This window comes from Amblyomma maculatum, chromosome 1 (genome assembly GCF_055883805.1).
Source record: "Amblyomma maculatum isolate TAMU_Amacu chromosome 1, ASM5588380v1, whole genome shotgun sequence".
In the NCBI taxonomy this organism is placed as follows: domain Eukaryota; kingdom Metazoa; phylum Arthropoda; class Arachnida; order Ixodida; family Ixodidae; genus Amblyomma; species Amblyomma maculatum.
The window spans coordinates 425,161,425-425,180,048 of NC_139344.1; the positions used below are offsets into that span (position 1 = coordinate 425,161,425).

The 18,624-nt window shown below is 45.0% G+C and overlaps 1 protein-coding gene across 2 annotated transcripts in view; it reads right to left on the bottom strand.

The window, feature by feature from the left end:
- Window positions 1-3,770: 3,770 nt before the first annotated feature.
- The window catches only part of LOC146209283 (putative sodium/potassium/calcium exchanger CG1090), a 135,802-nt gene continuing 120,948 nt past the window's right edge, over window positions 3,771-18,624 (bottom strand). For both annotated transcript variants that reach the window (XM_084598951.1, XM_084598943.1), the window contains exons 8-10: window positions 18,048-18,149; window positions 13,163-13,294; window positions 3,771-4,089 (exon numbers count right to left, since the gene is read on the bottom strand). In XM_084598951.1, the coding sequence (XP_084455077.1) occupies window positions 3,890-4,089; window positions 13,163-13,294; window positions 18,048-18,149 (434 nt within the window). In that variant the 3' untranslated portion in view covers window positions 3,771-3,889. The remainder of the gene's footprint in view (window positions 4,090-13,162; window positions 13,295-18,047; window positions 18,150-18,624) is intronic.

The following is an 18,624-nucleotide window of genomic DNA, read 5'->3' on the forward strand; positions in this document are numbered from 1 at the left end:
GGATACTTAAGGGGGGTGCTGCCGTCGAACAGCTTTTGCAGCTCCTCACGTGCGATGTGCTCTTGCGGAGCACATCAGTGCTACCACTGTCATCAATGGCGGCAGCAGCAGGGACAGACGGCCGCTCGTAGTGCTTGGATCGCATCTCTAGCACTCTCTCAATGGTAGTGGCCTCGGACACAAATTTCTCGATGGTCTTGGGAGGACATCGCACTAATCAAACGAAGATCTGTTGCTTAATTTCTCTCATGAGATAGCGAAGTTTTTTTCTTCGGACATGTATAGATCAGAACGACGAAAAAGCCTCGTCATGTCCTCGAAGTAAGCGAGGAAGCTCTCGTTAGGGAGCTGTACCTGCCTGCCTGCCTGCCTGCCTGCCTGCCTGCCTGCCTGCCTGCCTGCCTGCCTGCCCGCCTGCCTGCCCGCCTGCCTGCCCACCTGCCTGCCCGCCTGCCTGCCTGTCCGCCCGCCTGCCCGCCTGCCTATTGGGTCTACAGATATCAGAAAGTTAGGAGGAGCTACCAACTAGAGTTGCCCATTTGAGGTAAAAAATTGGAAAGGAAACTTTCCAATGTTCATTTAGAGGCCGAGTCAGCACGCTACACCTAGGATACGCAGGTATACATTAATATGGCTCGCTTAAAGCTGACTTGTACATATGTCCGGTGATATCGTCATTATCCTTAAAGGCGAAGCTTAGGTGTCCCTATAATTTTTTTCGAGCGCAACGAATTCTTGTAAGGTGTGATTCGGCAGTGTTTGCGTCTGTGGAGTCCGACTCATGGTGAGATTACAAACCGCGAAAAGATTATACTGGCGCCGCTGTCACGGAGCCGTTGGAGGTAAAGGTGTAGTTGAGGTAGCATATTTGCTCTTTAGGTTGAGAGCAAGTTACATGGTCATTTATTGTTGAAGAAGATGCTCTTCAGTTTATTTAAGTTGTAGCAAAAGATATGATTGGGTAATGTTCCGTGTGGGCTGTTTGGAGCAAAGTGCAGTTTTACGTAGTATATCGTGTCTAACTGGGAGTCCGACCTACGACTGCACACAACAGCTTGGCGGATAAACAGCGGTCTACTATTAGTGCACTATAGCAAATGCATTAATTAGGCATATATAAGCCAGTGGTCTGCATATAATTTCGCACTGGCTTTGAGGAAAGGCGCGATACCTGACAAATTATTACAGCTTCGACACAGCTGTGCTGAAATGGGCTCTGCTGAGCACGATAATAGAGGGTTTACAAAAGTAAGTCTGACAACCATGAGCGGCACGCTGATCCCGCGCTGGCAGCCATATTTTGTTCGCTCCATCCGTTTGTTTTGGTTCGCTTCTGTCCGTTCTGTCGCGCTTTTCACGTTGTAACCTAGTGTGCTGTGCTTGGACCTCTCTTCTGTCCCTGGTGGTGTCTGTTAGCGACGCCAAGAAGCGTATTTTGACAGCCGAGGCGTAGCGGGGCCCACCGGCCGCGCTGCCGAGCGCAGTTACAAACTGCTCTACGAGTCGTGCATGGGCCCCTCGTCGAGCCGCGCAGCGTCGTCCCTATCCATGCAGGTAGAGTATCCAGAGTTTTGTAATGTGCAGGGTTATTTTTTTGTCTGTGTGCCTTTGCTATTTACTTGAACGACTATGAGAGGTGATCGCGAGTATGTTTGCTTGGTTTGCGCATTACCGTCGCTTATCCCACTGGTAGATGACACTTGTTGGTGAAACGAGCGAGAATGCAATTTATTTTGAGATGAAAGAATCGTGCGTAATTTGACGTAAGTCGGAATGGCGCTTAGCGCTTTCCTGCCTATGCCGTCGACGCAGTTATTGGCACGGGTCTCGGAAATAATCGGGGGCTGCGTAAAAAAAAAATGTGTCATGGTAATTTCTGCTTCCAGTGAGTGAAGATTGATTGGTGTGCGATAGGCGATGATAAGTTAATACAATATTTGTAATTAATTCATCAATTGATGAAATAAAGCAAAAAAAAATGAAAATTGAGGGTTTAAAGGTGTCAAAATGCTAGAATGAAAAGCCAGGCCTTGGTGATGCTAATGAAGAAAATTTAGAATGTTTAATTGAAATAATTGAAGAATGCGTTCAGAGGTCTCAAATTACTCAGAGTGGAAAGACGATTGTTGCTGACCCTAACTATTGGTATATAAAAATATAAAGGATTAAATAAAATAAAGAAGCAAATGATAGAAATATAAAATAAATAAAAGCTAAAAATTTAAAACTTGAAGAAAAAAAAACATCGTGTGTGTGTGCGAAAGAGACGATATCGCGTCATACCCTTAACGGCGGAGCTTAAGTGTCTTCCTAATTTTTTATAACAGTATTGTATAATATAAATCAGACTTCATGAACACAGCCAGTTGCACCAAGCACAGACACTTTGCAGTAATGTGAGTTGACTTTTCAAATTTGTTTTCGTTTCAGCCGAGTTCCTCTTCCTCCGATTTCCTCGAAGCTTCCCATGACAGCGCTTTCATATGAGATTAAGGCTTCAAATGTCTACTATCTAGCAGAGGGAATAAACAAGAAATCGGCATATTTACAAAATCAACTGAATTTCAGATGGCTGTCAATTAGCGAACCATCGGGTGACTCGACAAAACACACAAAAGAGAAGCGCTCACTTCGTTAATTTATCGGCCACGCTGGCAGGTATGAAGGTACAGAATGCAAACGCGAGCTGCGCGCTCTGGACGCGGACCGAACTTCGCATGCATTATCACGTGGTAACATCTTTCGAAACGAGCTGGACGTGAGCATATTACAACACACTAGTGGGATATCATCTTGTACTGCTTTACTAAAGGCCGCGGGTTTGGCAGCCGCTTTTGCAGCATGAAACACGCACCTCGGGCGCACTAGACAGCCATATTGCTCTCTGCACAAAGCACTACCATTTCGTACGACTGTGAAAAGTAGTTTCGGTAATCATGCCCTTATCTTAAATCAAATACACAATGGTAAATTCAACCTACGTACAAAAGGTTTCAAAGAACGTATTTGAACTAGAGCGTTCGGTATACATGCATTGCTCCTTCTCCCGTGTCCTCCATCGAAGCATAAGCTTATGCTTCAAGTTCACAAGGCTCCATAGCGCGCAAAACAACCTTGCTGTTTTAGGTGATAGCACGTTTTGTGAGCTAGCTCCCAGTCAGAGGGACGTGGATTGTAATGCTTTACATGATGCAAGTGACACTTGTAAAGCCGATTAGGATTGCAAACGAGCGGTCGCATACACGCGTATACCTTGTTTCCGTGCGCGTCTACGACGGTGCCCTTGCCGCAGAAGGGTACGCAGCTACATGCTGGCATCATTCCGAATATAGCTTGGTGCAAGCAGCGACTGCTGTGATGTTAAAAAATGAAACAATCGCTTGTGATCATTCCAATGCACCTTGCGGTGCAAGCATGGGTTCCACGAAGGCGCACGTTGACAGCCTACTGGATGGGAGGCGCGGGCGGACTGAGCAAAACATGGCCGCCGCGCACAGTTTCTTTCTCTTTCACTAGATGGCGCTAACTTTTGTAAAGCCTCTATATTTTGTTGTTAGACCGAGAATCAGGCTTAATTGACTATTTGTTGCCTTTGCATATAACCTATACTACGATTTGCTTTTCCGTTGAAGTTGTCTCGCAATGCGAACACGCGCACCGCTTTTGAGACACACAGCTGTATTGGAATGGCTGATATTCATGAGGTTAGAAAGCAACCACTGAAAAGAGCTGTTTTTTCCGCTGCTGCAGTGATGATGCCACACTCATGTTTAAATCTCTTTTTTTATTGTGAGCAGCGACACCAATAGGCGGCGCATTCATCGCCATCGCGTCTGCCAGCTTTATGTAACGGCGCTGTCGCTTATCACTGATTCGGATCCCTTGTGTCTCAGTAGTCGCTGTCGCATGAAGGTGGGTTCACGTATCCAAGCACGTTCAGCTCGTACAGGCAAGCAACCACCATGAACGCCAGGTACCATGCCATCAGAATGCTTCCATACAGCTTGTTCATGCGCCACTTGTTGAGGTGCGTCAGGACCAGCAGAAACACCACCGTGGACAGTAAGCAAGCAGTTGAATAGGCCAACCCTGCGTACACCAGAAATTGCACCGTGCAGTGTGAACTGCAACTCCAGAGTGCTTCACTTTTCCCCCTGGGGACCAGTGTGCGTTGAATTTCATATTACGGCCACTTTCTAAAAATCTGCAGCTGAAAGTGCAAGCATCACTTCAGCACTTTGCTTTTTCCTCTATTGCCAAACAAAAACCCAGTATTTCTCAGTTTAATGTCATCTCTCACACTCACGTGACTTTTTCTTAATGTTGCTGGCCCGCTCTGCTCACACAAATGTATTGATGTTCCGGTTCATACATACCTCAACTGTGAATAAATGTCGTATTTTACTATCAGTACATGCAGAAAATTATGTAACATGCACTTTTCACAAACACTTAATTTTCTCGTAACTACTTCTACCTGGAAAATCATAATCGGGTGATACCGAATATTCTTGCTTCAATCCCTAGATATAGGTCTCTTTGCGCAGGTGAATTGGTCTTAGGGGATCTGCAATAAATCTAGTATTTTCTCTTTTCTGTTTTTTTGGCCATAGTTTCCAAAAGTTATTTAGTATGCAGCTTAGCTTTAATACCTTCTGTAAAGGTCACATGAATAATTTAATTAGCCTCTTTACTCGGGTCTCATTAAAGAAGCTTCTGTTTCTGTAAGCCTTTTTTCTGAGCTTGCGTAAAGGATCGCCTATGCTTGCTTCAAGCAAAATGTCTACAGAATGATTGGCGTATCATAAGCTCGTATCGACATTTTTCTCACGAGTATAATCAAACTCTTCCTGAATAAGCCTTTCTATATAACATGATGTGCTTGCGCAATGACTCGAATGGCGACTGCATTCAAAAGCGATTTACTTCTCTAAAGTTACACAACACTGCTCTGGCTGGCAAAACGTGGTTCGGGGTAAAAGATCCTGTACGTTTTGCTCACGGCAGTTTGTGGAATGTATGGGAAAGCACTGCTGCCAATTAATGCAAATATTAAATTATTTTACGACTTCCTGTGAAGGCCACTGAAGCAAAACTGCCTCTATAATACTTTATCGAGTCATATCCGATGTTCGCTCAGAATACTCATCTAAAAGTTTACATAATATTTCTTATTACACTGTACTGTCTGTAGATGGCGCATATACTGGACGATATCCGTGAACAGGTAGATGTTGCTCGTGTAACATTAAGTGACCTGGTTCCAGAACTCTAAAAACCGAAATTCCTCAAGATATGTTATATTCATTTGGCTGCTCCTTGTTGTTTACTTTTCAAATCAGTTATTTTTGTCTACATTTTAGGAAGCGTTGCGCAAAGAAGACAAGGACAAAATAAGGGATACACACACGAGCGCTCGTGTGTGTATCCCTTATTTCGTCCTTGTCTTCTTTGCGTTACGCTTCCTAAAATGCAAACGCACCAACTCGCCCAATTCAGCATTCTTGTTCAGTTATTTTTGTTTACTTGTATTTGTAAAGGGTGTTGCACAATTAGACGCGCGCTGTAGAATGCTTCTCCCAGCTAAACCGCGGAATCCTTGCAGTTCAGATTTCGCACAGAAATCACATTTTGTCGCTAGTATTTTTTAATACTAAATTTGTTTGGGGTACTTGCCTGATTCGATCAGAAGAAGTAAAATATTCCCATCGCCTGCGGCGGCGGCGACGCCAGACAAACCGCTGCCCCAGCGATGGGACTGGTGGCGCCACCTCATGCTGCTTACAACAACTCTGTAGCAGGAAAAGAGGGGCCAAACGTTTCTGTCAGAAGGTTTGAGTTGTAAGCAGCATGAGGTGGCGCCACCAGTCCCATCGCTGGGGCAGCGGTTTGTCTGGCGTCGCCGCCGCAGCAGGCGATGGGAATATTTTACTTCTTCTGATCGAATCAGGCAAGTACCCCAAACAAATTTAGTATTAAAAAATACTAGCGACAAAACGTGATTTCTGTGCGAAATCTGAACTGCAAGGATTCCGCGGTTTAGCTGGGAGAAGCATTCTACAGCGCGCGTCTAATTGTGCAACACCTTGAATTATGGCAGTAGTGCGCGCGTCTTTGGCTCGTCGCTTTACAAATACCCTGCTTCTTGCACATTTACAAGGTCGTTCACTTCTAGCTATAACGCGGTCACTGCTTTTAAAGCGCTTTTTCGTTAAAGTTGGTCACTTTATAAAGCTGTGGCAAGCCATGCGAAGTGTCACCTCTGTGTCCCTTTGTGTTTCTATCCCTTTGCTTCGATACCAGTCTGCATCTAACGTAATGATGTTTTGAAAGCAGTGACCATGTTATAGCTAGAAGTGGATGACCCTGGTGGTGGTCATACACCACCAGCCGGGGGTGGATGTCCTCCACCAGGGTCATCTACTGCTAGCTATAATACGGTCACTGCTTTCAAAACAACATTACGTCTAAAGGTTCGTTGGTTTGTGGGGTTTAACGTCCCAAAGCAACTCAGGCTATTAGAGACGCCAACATTACGTCTAAAGCCGGGTGGTCTAAAGTAACGGTAATGATGAACTAAGCTGCTTTATTGCAGAAGCGTTAAACGACCTATTTTATAGAAGTTAAGTTGTCGGCGTTGAGTACCAAAAATCGATGACATACCTCTCGTACGTAGTAGTTTACAGTTGACAGTTGACATGACTGGGTATAAATATGCTGCTCAGTTGTGTGATGTCCCGTGACATGATATAGTAGGAGCTACCAACATGGTTGCTCTCCTGGCACTAGAAAGTGATATCGGCTCAGATATTCCCGCACGCTTGCATCCCGAGTCAGTAATGCTACCCTTGAGTCATGCAGGCGCATTTGAGTGGGTCATTTAAAGATGGTCTTAATGTCCATATCGTGCGGTCTTGGATATGATGGGGCATCTGAACGCTCTATTTCGATATCCCATGTGATGATTATGTGTCAGATATGGCCGGTACAATTTACGAAATGATTGATTAAGCGAGTATCAAACTTCAGGCACGCAAATGACGATCCACAAAAAAAGCTCCAGAAGTGAGTCATTAACACTTTCGTACCATACTCTAGCTTGATCCTCACCCTAATTTAATCAAGGTAGAGGAAAGCTTGGTGTGAGAAATAGTCATAGCTTTCATTCTCAGCAAATTGATTTGAACACTGTTCGAATGCCAGTGCCAATACGAATTGAAACATGCCGCCAAAGCTGGGGCAGAATATTGTGTACAATATCTTCTACGCAAAAATTAAAATTGGTTTTGAGTAAACATAAAACGCAGCAACTGTCCCGACTCTTTTTGGATAACCCGTGCAAACTTTATATTACAAAAAGAAGCAAAGCATGAGTGGCAGAACGAGAAGGTAAATATTATTGAGACATTTAGGATCGCTTAGATGCAATAAATCGAAAGCATTACGGCGCCGTAGCCCAGCATTGTGGTGGAATGTGTTCCCTTTGAACAGGCCCTACGGAAGAATTACAGGCACATTACCTAGCCAATTCTTGTCTAAGTTCCTAGTCAGCATGTTGTCGGGCATGATAAATACTCGCAGGATCAGCACGGCGTTTCGCACTGCGCCTCTCATACCTTCCTCAGCAGCCATCGTCGCTGTCGGCGTTACGTGCTCGGGCGCTCGCTCTCAGATCAGGTCGGCCTGGGCGGTCCGCTTTGCGCGCGTTTAATGACGCGTGAACGGCAGTAAGAACCCACAGGAAAGCGCATAGAGGGTGTCCGTGGCTTCAGCTCTGGACAGTTTTCTTCACTCTCCTCATTACTCCCCTCGTACTTATTCTCCATAGGCGGCATCTCTCCGTTCTTACAATCGCCCGCTGTCCTCGTAAAAGTGCCATTGGTAGCCTACCTCTTCACAATAGCCTGATGGCCTTGTACAAGTGCCACTGATAGCTTGTTTTTGGCATCGAGTGGTATCACAGGCAAAAAAGAGGTGGTTTAGTGATGGCTTCAGAAGAGTGTTTTGATTACCAGCAGATCCTGTCCGGCGTTTCGGTGGAAATGACCTCACTAAAATGTTGACAAGGTGCGAAGGCCGAAATACACGAGTAGCAGAGGCAGGGACGGAGCGTGTTTTTACCATTATGGTCGTACTTGTATGCGATCAGATATGAGCAAAATAGTGAAGTGATGCGGTGCATCTACAAAAGAATCATGCCTACTTCTCCTTGTCCCAGACTTTCGTGGCGTGTTCGAACTATGAAACTATGGTTATCCAATGACTCCCTAAGGAACACCACCCCTTGAAACAAGTAGAGCTACCCAATGATATGCGAGCAGGAATATGGAACTGGAACGCATACGAGATGGACCATTCGATAGCATGCGCCACGCGTTTTCAGCCTACCGCATCACGCCTGCAACTACTTGCTACGAAAAGATAGAATACAATTTCAATACATGAACATTAGCACAATGGCCCCTTCAAAATCATCTAGACGTTGTGATGTTTTGAAAGTCATGACAGCAAATGCAGAAATGAACTGACCGTGTCAGGCCGCGCTGGATACATTAGACGCTCACGAGGAACGGAAGAAAAGAGAATGGAAAAATGAACAGGAAACGAAAGGATAGGTAATTTTTTTTTCTGCTCGGCGGAAACCGCAACTGTGCCTTGTAGTTGCCGGCAGGCTGGATGTGGACGTAGATGGAGATATGCGCGATCAGCATCCAGAAGTCTAAACGCCTTAAGCTGCCACCTTTCGGAACACAAAGATGTTGCGGTCACTTTGACTTCGAAATGGCCATCTAAACTTGTCATCAAAGAAGTTTAACATATCGTCTCATGTCATTGATAAACTGATTTCATGAATTAGACAACATACCTAGAAAATCATTTCTCAATGCGAAAACTTACCTTTCGTCAGTGAGTTAGGTTATAGTGTTTCGATCATTGTGGATATTTTAAAAATAGTTCGCGCTTCCGAGGAAGTAATACTATTACTCGATGAAAAAACATCACATAAATTGTCTGTAAATTTCTACAGCCATAGTATGCAGGTACAAGCATAGCATTACTAGTGGTTCCTGCCATCCGGCGCACGCGGCTCGGGAATTTCGCTTGAGAAAGAGAAGGTTATAATAACAGCACTGTAATGCGAGAAAAAAAGCTGTGAGAAGCTTCCGGAGGATGGCGGATTTGAACGGTTGGGCGGAGGAAGGCGAACAAGGGCGGAGGAATGAGAAACCAGAGCATTTTTTTCTCACGGCGGCACGTGCATCCCTATAAATAATATGAAGCACTAACAGCATTCGTCGAAAAAGCCGTTACTCGGGTGAGCCTGCACTTACTGGACTTTTTTGATGCTAGATACCATTATCATGAAAAATTTGGCCAAAATTTGGTTCCAACTTTTACGTCCGGTACGCGATAGTTTTTTTTTTTTTTTGAGTTCGCGAATAATGGCAGAAACATAATTTCATGAATGAAAACACTAGAATCGCGTTTTGTGCTGGAAGCAAAAATGCCAGAAATTCTTCGTGTATTATATCTGAAGGACGCATGCACGGCTTACATTATACCTCTCAAGAGCTAGGTGCCGGCCTGGGAGAAAAAGTGTGAAGTTTGAACACCCTGGTTGGCACTGTTACCAAGACATAAATGCATGGAGCTTACCCCAGGAAGATCAAAGCCAAAACGATGGAACTAAACAGGGTTCTGTGGCAGTGCGCCGGCAGATTTCTCTTGATATTCACATCAGCTCGCCCTTGAGAAACCCGAGCGTGACGCTGACAGATCCAAAGCTTTCCATACTACATTCTTTCATTTTTGAGCTCGTGTGTCGAAAGACTGCAAGGCACCCATTATTAATATAAGAGTAATATAAGAGGAGTGCGAGAAAAATAGAATCGTCTTAATCTACAAGGGTTGCTGAATAAAGACTGAGATTGAGTCTATACTGCTTTTTCCTGTGCGCTCGCTGCGCCATCTCGGCGTTTTTGGTAAACATCGTGATTCCATTAAAATCGCACCATACGCACCATTACTCTATCTCTAATGAGGCGGCAGCAATATATATTCAACAGGAGATACTATTTCCTGGTGTGCTTGTTGTGTGGCCCCTGTGGACCATGTGTGACGGATGATACGCTACGAAGTTTTATTATCGGCTTAACCAAATAGCCTTTGCAACATATGCTTATATGATGCATGCATTTGGGCACGGCGTCATGTCTCGTGTAACTTGTTTTCGAGGGTTCAATGACTTCAAGAAAGGCAGGGAACACCCTCGATTGCAGGAAGGCGGTGGTGCGCCTGTTGCAGGTGTGCCTGAGGAAACCATCAACGCAGCAAATGCAGTAATAAAGTTTGCTGAACGCCTCGCTATCACACAACATGGCTAAACGCAGGCGATTTCAGTAGAAAGTGCTGATATAATTTTGGACGAATCTCCGATGTCGAGAATCTGCGCGTAGCGGAACGCTAGCCTTCTTACGCTAGTCCAGGAACAAAACGGTGTAGATGTCTGCCCCGATTAAAGTAGTGATAGGAGAGGAGGATGAATACCGATATCTCAGAATACTATGAGTACCGGTGCACGACCATTATTAGCGCGGAAGAGTGGTATATTGGCATGGCCCAGAGATGAAGCGCCGAAGCACTCAGTGAGTTGAAAAGGAGAGCTGTCGAGGCTCCCCAAGGCGAAACGTTGGAAGAGAATCGTCATCACATTTTTCCAACATAAATAAATAATTGGAGACCAATGCAGTTTCCAGAGGCCAGATGATAAAAAAAAGTGTACTGCTCAAGTGTTCGTAACGCTGATGAAGGAACACATCTGAAGGAAAAAGGCTCAAACTTGTGAGAAATCGGAAACTGCACACTAACTTAAAGGGTCACTTTACGAATACTATGGTATAGGCAACCTGCAATGGAGTTTGCTGAGACATGTAGCGCCACCTGGCGGCCGACGGGAGCTAATACTGAGGCGGCGCAGAAGCTGACGCCGTATATGTTGCGGCTGCTGTGTTCCTTCTGCGTTCGCGTTTTGTTATCCCAGTGAGTGTGATTTACTCATTTAGTGACTTCAGTGGTCTCGTGCGATGCTTCGACTACTACGGATGTGAACAAGAATAAAAATAAGCGCAAGGGCGGCGAGAAAGACTACCACAATCACGAAGGAGACCTAAGCGTATCGCTTGCTGGGAGAACCTGGGGAGAATGATGAGAGAAGGAGATATTGGCTGCGAGAGAGTAATGTAACTGAAATTCGTTTTGTTATGGGGCCATTGGCGTACAGACGCCAAGAAGCTAAAATAACACGATTGCCCGTGAGCGGAGGAAACGGTATAAACTTCTGACTCGGGGAGTCGCACGCTGGTTGGGGCACACTACTCAGTTACGCGCTATAAAATTTGGCGTGTACTGGTATATGCTGTGCAAGATCGAGTGGCATATGTCCAGAAAATCAACAAAGCCGTGCAGCCGCAGCATCGTATTCCAGCCGCATTTCAACGGAGGCGAAACAAGGTCAATGTAAAAAAAAAAAGAATGTTCGTGGATCTGTGAACCGGATTTCTAATGCGGTGTCTATTCGGAACCACAAAGCCAAAATATCTTCAAAACTTCCAATTACAGATTTCAATAAGCATATTTATCTGTAAATTAGTTCTTAAGGTGCTGAAAAAGTCGAAGTGGCGGAGTGATAGGCCCGTGATACTGTGTACGCTGAGAATGGAACTTCGTTCTACTGTTCCGCGCCAAATATTTCTTTCACCGACTGCTCAAGCTACTCAAGAGTCTCTTGTCTTAGACGATAGAATATTTCATCATTAGTAACAGTAAAAAATTCTAACTCTTAACGACCTCCGTTACGAAAGCTTTGCCGTTGAATGCCAGCATTTCCCGCCGGCTTTCCCCAAGCTTGAGGTACGGAGATACAAAATCCATGCCAGTTATTGTTGTTAATTAAGGGCTTTATTTTTCCAACGGTGTAGGAGGCCCCCTACTCCCCGCCCCCGGCACGCACAGTTTTCGTTGATGACGCACGCTACAACCGCACAGTGCTTGCAATCGCCACGACATCCGTAGCAGGTACCGCACCATGCCTCCTGTAACTTTCGCGGCACTGTCGAAAGGTGCACCACGAACAAAAGTGTTCGTCATGGTATTAAACTTTAAAGCAAAACCGCGAGGAAATTATTATGCTGCTGTAATAAAACAGCAAGAACAAAAAAAAGAAGAAACGGCGATCAATCTCTTCTCAGGTTCTCTCTGCACTTTCAATCTTTGGGTATGAGGTGTGAACGCAATAGGTGAATGAAAAGCTACGTTTACAACATTTTTCATTCATTTAATTATTTCTTAATTCATCATCACATATCCGACTAATGCCCTGAGAGAATAAATTTCGTTAAAAAAAAATTCCGTCTACTCACGCGACATTCAAAGCTGTGCGCGCGGGTGTTCCGTCGCGAGCGGCGCGCACTTCGCGGTGACGTCGACACCGTTCACGTTTTAAACTTGAGCATTCTCGAACAGGCGGTGTCCTTTCGTCAGTATTGGTTTTCGGAAGTAGCTCTCAAGACATTCGATTGCCTTAAAACCGCAGAAAATGAGAGCCGAGATGCTTCTAGCCGTACAAAGCGAACGCAACCCGACTGCACCGGCCTACTCAGATTACTCGGCGCCGCCGTTGGCGGCGCTGAACGCTGCGCTCCACTAGCGCCGCCTGGCCACTGCAGGTTGCCTATACTTTCTCGCTCAGGCAAAATTGCTACAGCCCCTCCCCTACCTTATAGTCCTGGCCTGTCCCAATGAGACCGTTTCTGATGTACCACAGCTGGAAAGAAACTAATGGGACGTAATTTGATACGGCGCAGTACGCAGGTAATGCTTTGGAGTGGTATTCAAGCTGGCAGCCAAAAATGGCTGTGACTATGCTTCCCAGGCATAGTAGAAACGGCTGGACAAGTGCATGTCGCTTAGCGTAGAGTACTTTAAAGATGATCAAAGTCTTGTTTACTAATTTACAGAAATCAATGTGTTAGAGAATCAGTCTCAGTCTTTATTGAACAACCCTTGTAAAATAAATTTGTACAAGTTAACCACATGTTTTGCTGGCAAGAGCATATACTCCGTATTGCTTTCCTGCAAACATTTGCCAGATCAAAACGCTTGCCTTTTCCTTCCACGACGGCGGGCGTTCCAGGAGACAACACGACGGTCTTCAGAAACCATGGTAGGCCCAGCCCTACTAGAATTTCGAAGATGTTGCTGCCCAGTGCATTACAGACTGCCATGTCACCGAAACCTGTTGACAAAAATATGACGCAGAAGCCGAATAAAAGAAGTCAAAAGCGTTGCTGTGACTATGACAATGAGTTCTAGATTGCAAGAGTGATGAAAAATTGGAGCATTGTAGTAGCAATTGTAAGAAATTGGCGCATGCGGGACATATTTAATTCATTCAGAGTGAGCCTTCGCCGACGCGTTAGTATTCTTTGGATGTGAGGCTATTAAAAAAAAATATTATTTTCAGATACATTTTTTTTGCAAGCATGGGGCGAAATTGCGCACTGTTAATCACTAATGCTCGTTACTTGTCAGTAATAACAGCAGTTCGCGCTAAGTGATAATGATCACTTTTTATGGGCCATTTTATGCGCCATATTTAAATATATATTTCAACATAATAAGTTGGCGAGAATTTCTTGTACTGGAGCTGGCACACTTCTTAGGGTCAATATGATTATTTCTTGAATTTCGCATATGCATAGCCATCTGAAACAAATCCCCAAGTCGTCTTCAGCACCACAGAAGAGGGAAAATTACCTGGCGAAAATGTGGCGCGTATCACAATTGAGAAAAAAATATTAGGAAAATTTTGCATGGTTATGCCGTAAGCGGTTAGGTCGCAGGCACGTGGAGTTTTACTTCAACATCGGTTTTAGGCGATAGCTTATAAAGCTCGTTCGAAAAGACGTCAGCGGCTTCGGAACCTCTGCCGGGTTGCAAATAATCGGGGGCTGCGTAAAAATCATAATATGGTGATTCGTGGTACAGATGATTGGTGATTAATTGATGTGTCATAGGGGATAGCATGTTAATGAAATCAGTTTAATTTACTGATTCATAAATGAAAAATTGAAAAAGTGGGTTGAAAGATTTCGAAATGACACAGTGAAAAAGCTAGTACTTGATCATGGTAGCTGAGATACTTTCGATTTGTAATTGATCAATTTGTTATTTGAAATAATTGAAAAAAAAGAAAAAAATAAAACTGCTCAGAATAAAAGCCAATGTTTGTTGATGCTAAGTATCAGTCTATACAAAGATTAAAAAAATTGAAGTAGAAGGTGATAAACATCGTGTGTGTGACGCTATCGCGTTTGACAATTTGTAGCTTAATTGTCCCGCTAATGTTTTTTTTCTCAAGGCTTGGTTTTCAAGGTCATCGAGGCTTCAGGCGAAAATCGAAAAAAATCGATGAATGGGAACGTCAGTGGTGGCACACTAGCAAATCTTGGGGTTGCTGAACGCCCCTCAAGAAAGCAGTGAGCCAGCAGCTGTTCGGAATTCATTGCACCCCGACAGGAGTTGACTGCAAAGACGATACAAAACGCACAAAGCGAGACATTTGCAGTTAAAGCTGGAAAATACTCGACTGCGGTAACGGATTTAAGTTTTACAGCGAAAACTTAAATTCCTAGGATGCAAATCTCGAGTTTGCAGGGTAACCTGCGAAAGTTACTTGTTCAAGATCTTCACAGGCAAAGTTGCACTGAAGACCGGGACAGTTAGCATCACTTGAATATATGACTGCATTTTGGCCTTTAGGAGAAGCAACAGGCAGAAGGTGCTTGGGCGTTACGTGAAAATTTGTTCTACCATGGCCGGTCTCGATGAGCGCGCGAAAGTGCGCGCTCTCTGTGGCGCTATGAACGCCGGCCTTTTTTTTTTTGCCATATTGAGCGCTATATTGAAAAAACGCGCTTCATAGCGCAGCCTGCAGGCATCTGAGCAGGCTAGGATCGGGTTAGCTAGCCTCCATGCCAACCTGGACTCGTTCGGATTGAATGACTTTGAGTGTCGCCGAGCTCGACGACTACTCGACACAAAGATCGAACAAGGCGTTACGAACCATGCTATTGAGACCGATGGAGAACGCCAGCAACAGCATGGCACAAGAAGGGCACAAATCTCATTTAAAGCGTACCGTACTACTCCTCTATGATATTCAGCGCTTACCTACGATAAACAGCATGTCATTATTTTTTTCTCATCTTCGCCTTTCTAGTGCAATGGTCGAATGCTCTGGCTAGAGAATGAGCGCTGTTTGCGCCGACTCGGGTTGAAAATTATCCCGTGCACATAAAGTATTTTATTTTGTTTCAAGTCAATGTGCTTCCGGTATCACACAACGGCTTAGTGTCCGAGCGGACACTGAAGTGTTAGAGCATGAAATAATATTTTTTCCTCCCTCGTTCAACGTAACGTTGCCGCCGCCACCACTTGCTCACACCCGCGCAAGTCGCGACATAGCGAGTTGAGGGTGAGAGATATGAGGCAGCTTCATAATAATCAAGTTTAAAAAATACAGTTGAAGGATTGTGTACTACGATGGATATGAATAATATATGTTTTATTAAACCAACAAAACAATTCTTGCTGCCACCCTCTATGTAGTTATCAATGAGCTTACACAAAAACCATCAATCTCAGCTTTCTCCCGCATTCTTTTTGTTCGAAGCTTCTCCATGGCAAGTAGGATTCGAACCCGCGGCGGCGAAAATTGGTAAGGGTCACGAGTGCACTACCACTAAAGTACCCAACCACCGACTCCGAAGCCTGCTTCAGAATAAAAGCTAAACTTCTAACTCAATCATAAGCGAAGGGTGACGTTTTAGCGCACTTAATTATCGTTTTGTCTAAGCGCTATGAATCATCTACATATTGCAAATTAACCGCAATGTTAATTGCATTGCAAAACGCTTATGACCTGTAGTCGGGGCATAAGGTGCAGCAGTAGCTATAGAACGAACAAGGAGACAGTGCTAAAAGGCATCCAGTTTTGTCCCGACTATTGCCTTTTTTATGAATGATTAGACCTCCTAGGGGCCACCCATGCACACGAAAGGAAATAAAAATCCACTTTATGCTCAACGTTCTTGCATGAGTACCGTCTTTGCCAAAAGTAACCAGGCTGCTCCGAAGGCTGGCGGAGCAAGCACGCGGCCGTGTGGCGGCGTTGCGGTCGCTGTGGCTTATCGGTGCTCGTTAGCTCCGAGGGTACAACTATAGTGGTACAACAGCTGACGTAACTTCGCACCCTCAGTCTCGCCCGTTGGATGATAAAAACTAAGCGCGTATGATGTGCGGGCTGCGATTTCACGCCTGCGAAGCCTGGTTGTGCCCAGCGAGGGCGCTCAGTATAGCGACGGGGCTAATCGCTCTTCTCGGCAACTGCCTTGAAGCAGATATTATGTCGCGTTACTCGCTACGTGCTTATGTTCTGTAATCCGCTGCTGAAACGCACCAGCAGAATTGCGCTTTCCTGCGTGTTTGATGCGCCTGTACATTAAATACTGATAACGAACCTCAAAATTTCAATATGCTTTCTCCGAGGTGTCTTGCGTACTGCCACTTTACAGGCCGTAACTTCAGTGCAAAGATATGGGAAAGCTAGTGAACCATTTCAAGCCACCTTATCTCTCTTTTAGGCTTGCAAAATTGTGTTAGCCCCTTGGGGAGGTTGCCTATAAATAAGTGCAATGATTGATTCTAACAAATTCTTGCATTTGCTTGTTGGTAAGTTTTGGTTTAAGTAATGAACTATAATGAAACCTTCCTCACACTTAGCCATTATATGCACAGGATTGCTTTCTCGTTCGCAGAACCCTTATTTCAGAGCAACATTGTCTGGCAAACCCAGCACATATTCGTCCTAAAAACGAACAAGAGCTCATAGTGTCTACTATCACCTGCTTTTCTGTTTTCCGCAGTTGCCGAGATGAGCGATTAACCCCGTCGCTATACTGAGCGCCCTCGCTGGGCACAACCAGGCTTCGCAGGCGTGAAATCGCAGCCCGAACATTATAAGCGCCTAGTTTTTATCATCCAACGGGCGAGACTGAGGGTGCAAAGTTACGTCAGCTGTTGTACCCTCGGAGCTGACTAGCACCGATAAGCCACAGCGAGCGCAACGCCGCCACACGGCCGCGCGCTTGCTCCGCCAGCCTTCGGAGCAGCCTGGTTACTTTTGGCAAAGACGGTACTTGCAAAGTTACGTCAGCTGTTGTACCCTCGGAGCTGACGAGCACCGATAAGCCACAGCGAGCGCAACGCCGCCACACGGCCGCGCGCTTGCTCCGCCAGCCTTCGGAGCAGCCTGGTTACTTTTGGCAAAGACGGTACTTTCCGCAGTTGATGTGAACACTGGCCATACGCATCCATGTAGAGTTTCTACATATTGAATTACCGAAGAGGCGAATACTTTTTCGTGACGATTTGTAACTTTTTAATGAAGTCTTCTTACTTTGGTATTTATATTTGTATCGCCCGTAAGGTGAGCCAGCCTGGCGTGATTTGCAGGCCATACAAGAAATCCTTCGCACACTGGGTATTCGGATGCACCAGAGTTTAGGGGGGTTTTAGCAGGTCGGGTTTTGGGGCTGTACCGCGGAGACGTTTAGATAATTCACGCAGCGCGTTTCACAGCTTGCCTTGCATCATTAATCAGTCATACACTGCGAGCCAGGTTGTGTTAGGGATGGAAGCGAACGCCAGGAGAGATTGCTCAGCCATTTAGGCAGAACGGGGTTTCATCGTGATAGTGATTTTGTTCCTGAATCGGTTGTAGCGCCAAGAGACCGGCCGCCCATGAAACATAGCCGTCTAATTGTAGACAACTGGCCTAAGGTAGGATCGAGCACATTCTTCTATACTGATCGGGAACGTATGAGAAAACGGCGTCAGCACAAAGAGAAACGTGTAGGCGCGAAGCCGGGATTAATATTTATCGTTTTCTTTTATATTGCTGCAATCGTTGAAATGATATCACTCACCTCTGCGTACAACCAGTAGGCTAGCAATTACGTCTGGCAGGGTCACTCCGATAGATAAAAACGTCAGTCCCATTACCGTGTCTGAAATATCCAGCGTGAAACCTGCGAAATGAACGGCAATTATTGATGTCATGCGGCTAACCTTTGTTATTGATATCATGCGGCCAACCTTTGTTATTGATGTCATGCGGCCAATTAAATTGTTGCAAAGATCAATACGCATGCATTCAAATTCTGAGCGATAAGCATCAAAATTTATTCAAATCTCTCTAGCCTTTAATTGTAGAAATAAATGTTTTGTTCCTTAAGAAGGATGTATATCGGAACTATTAGACGTAGCTTGCTGACGACACGTCAAGTACATGAACACAGGGCGTAACGCTCGCGTTTCCTCAACGCGAAAACAAATTTTGGCTCTTTCACGAACAGCATTGTCCACACGTTCTGCTTCCGACATTTAACGTTGCATGCGTTGTTTACAAAAAATGCCACCTTTAATAATACCTTAGGCAGATAAGGCATGCTCGATTGCCCTAAAATAGCTCGAAATAGATTAACGAGGAGGCCTATATCTGTA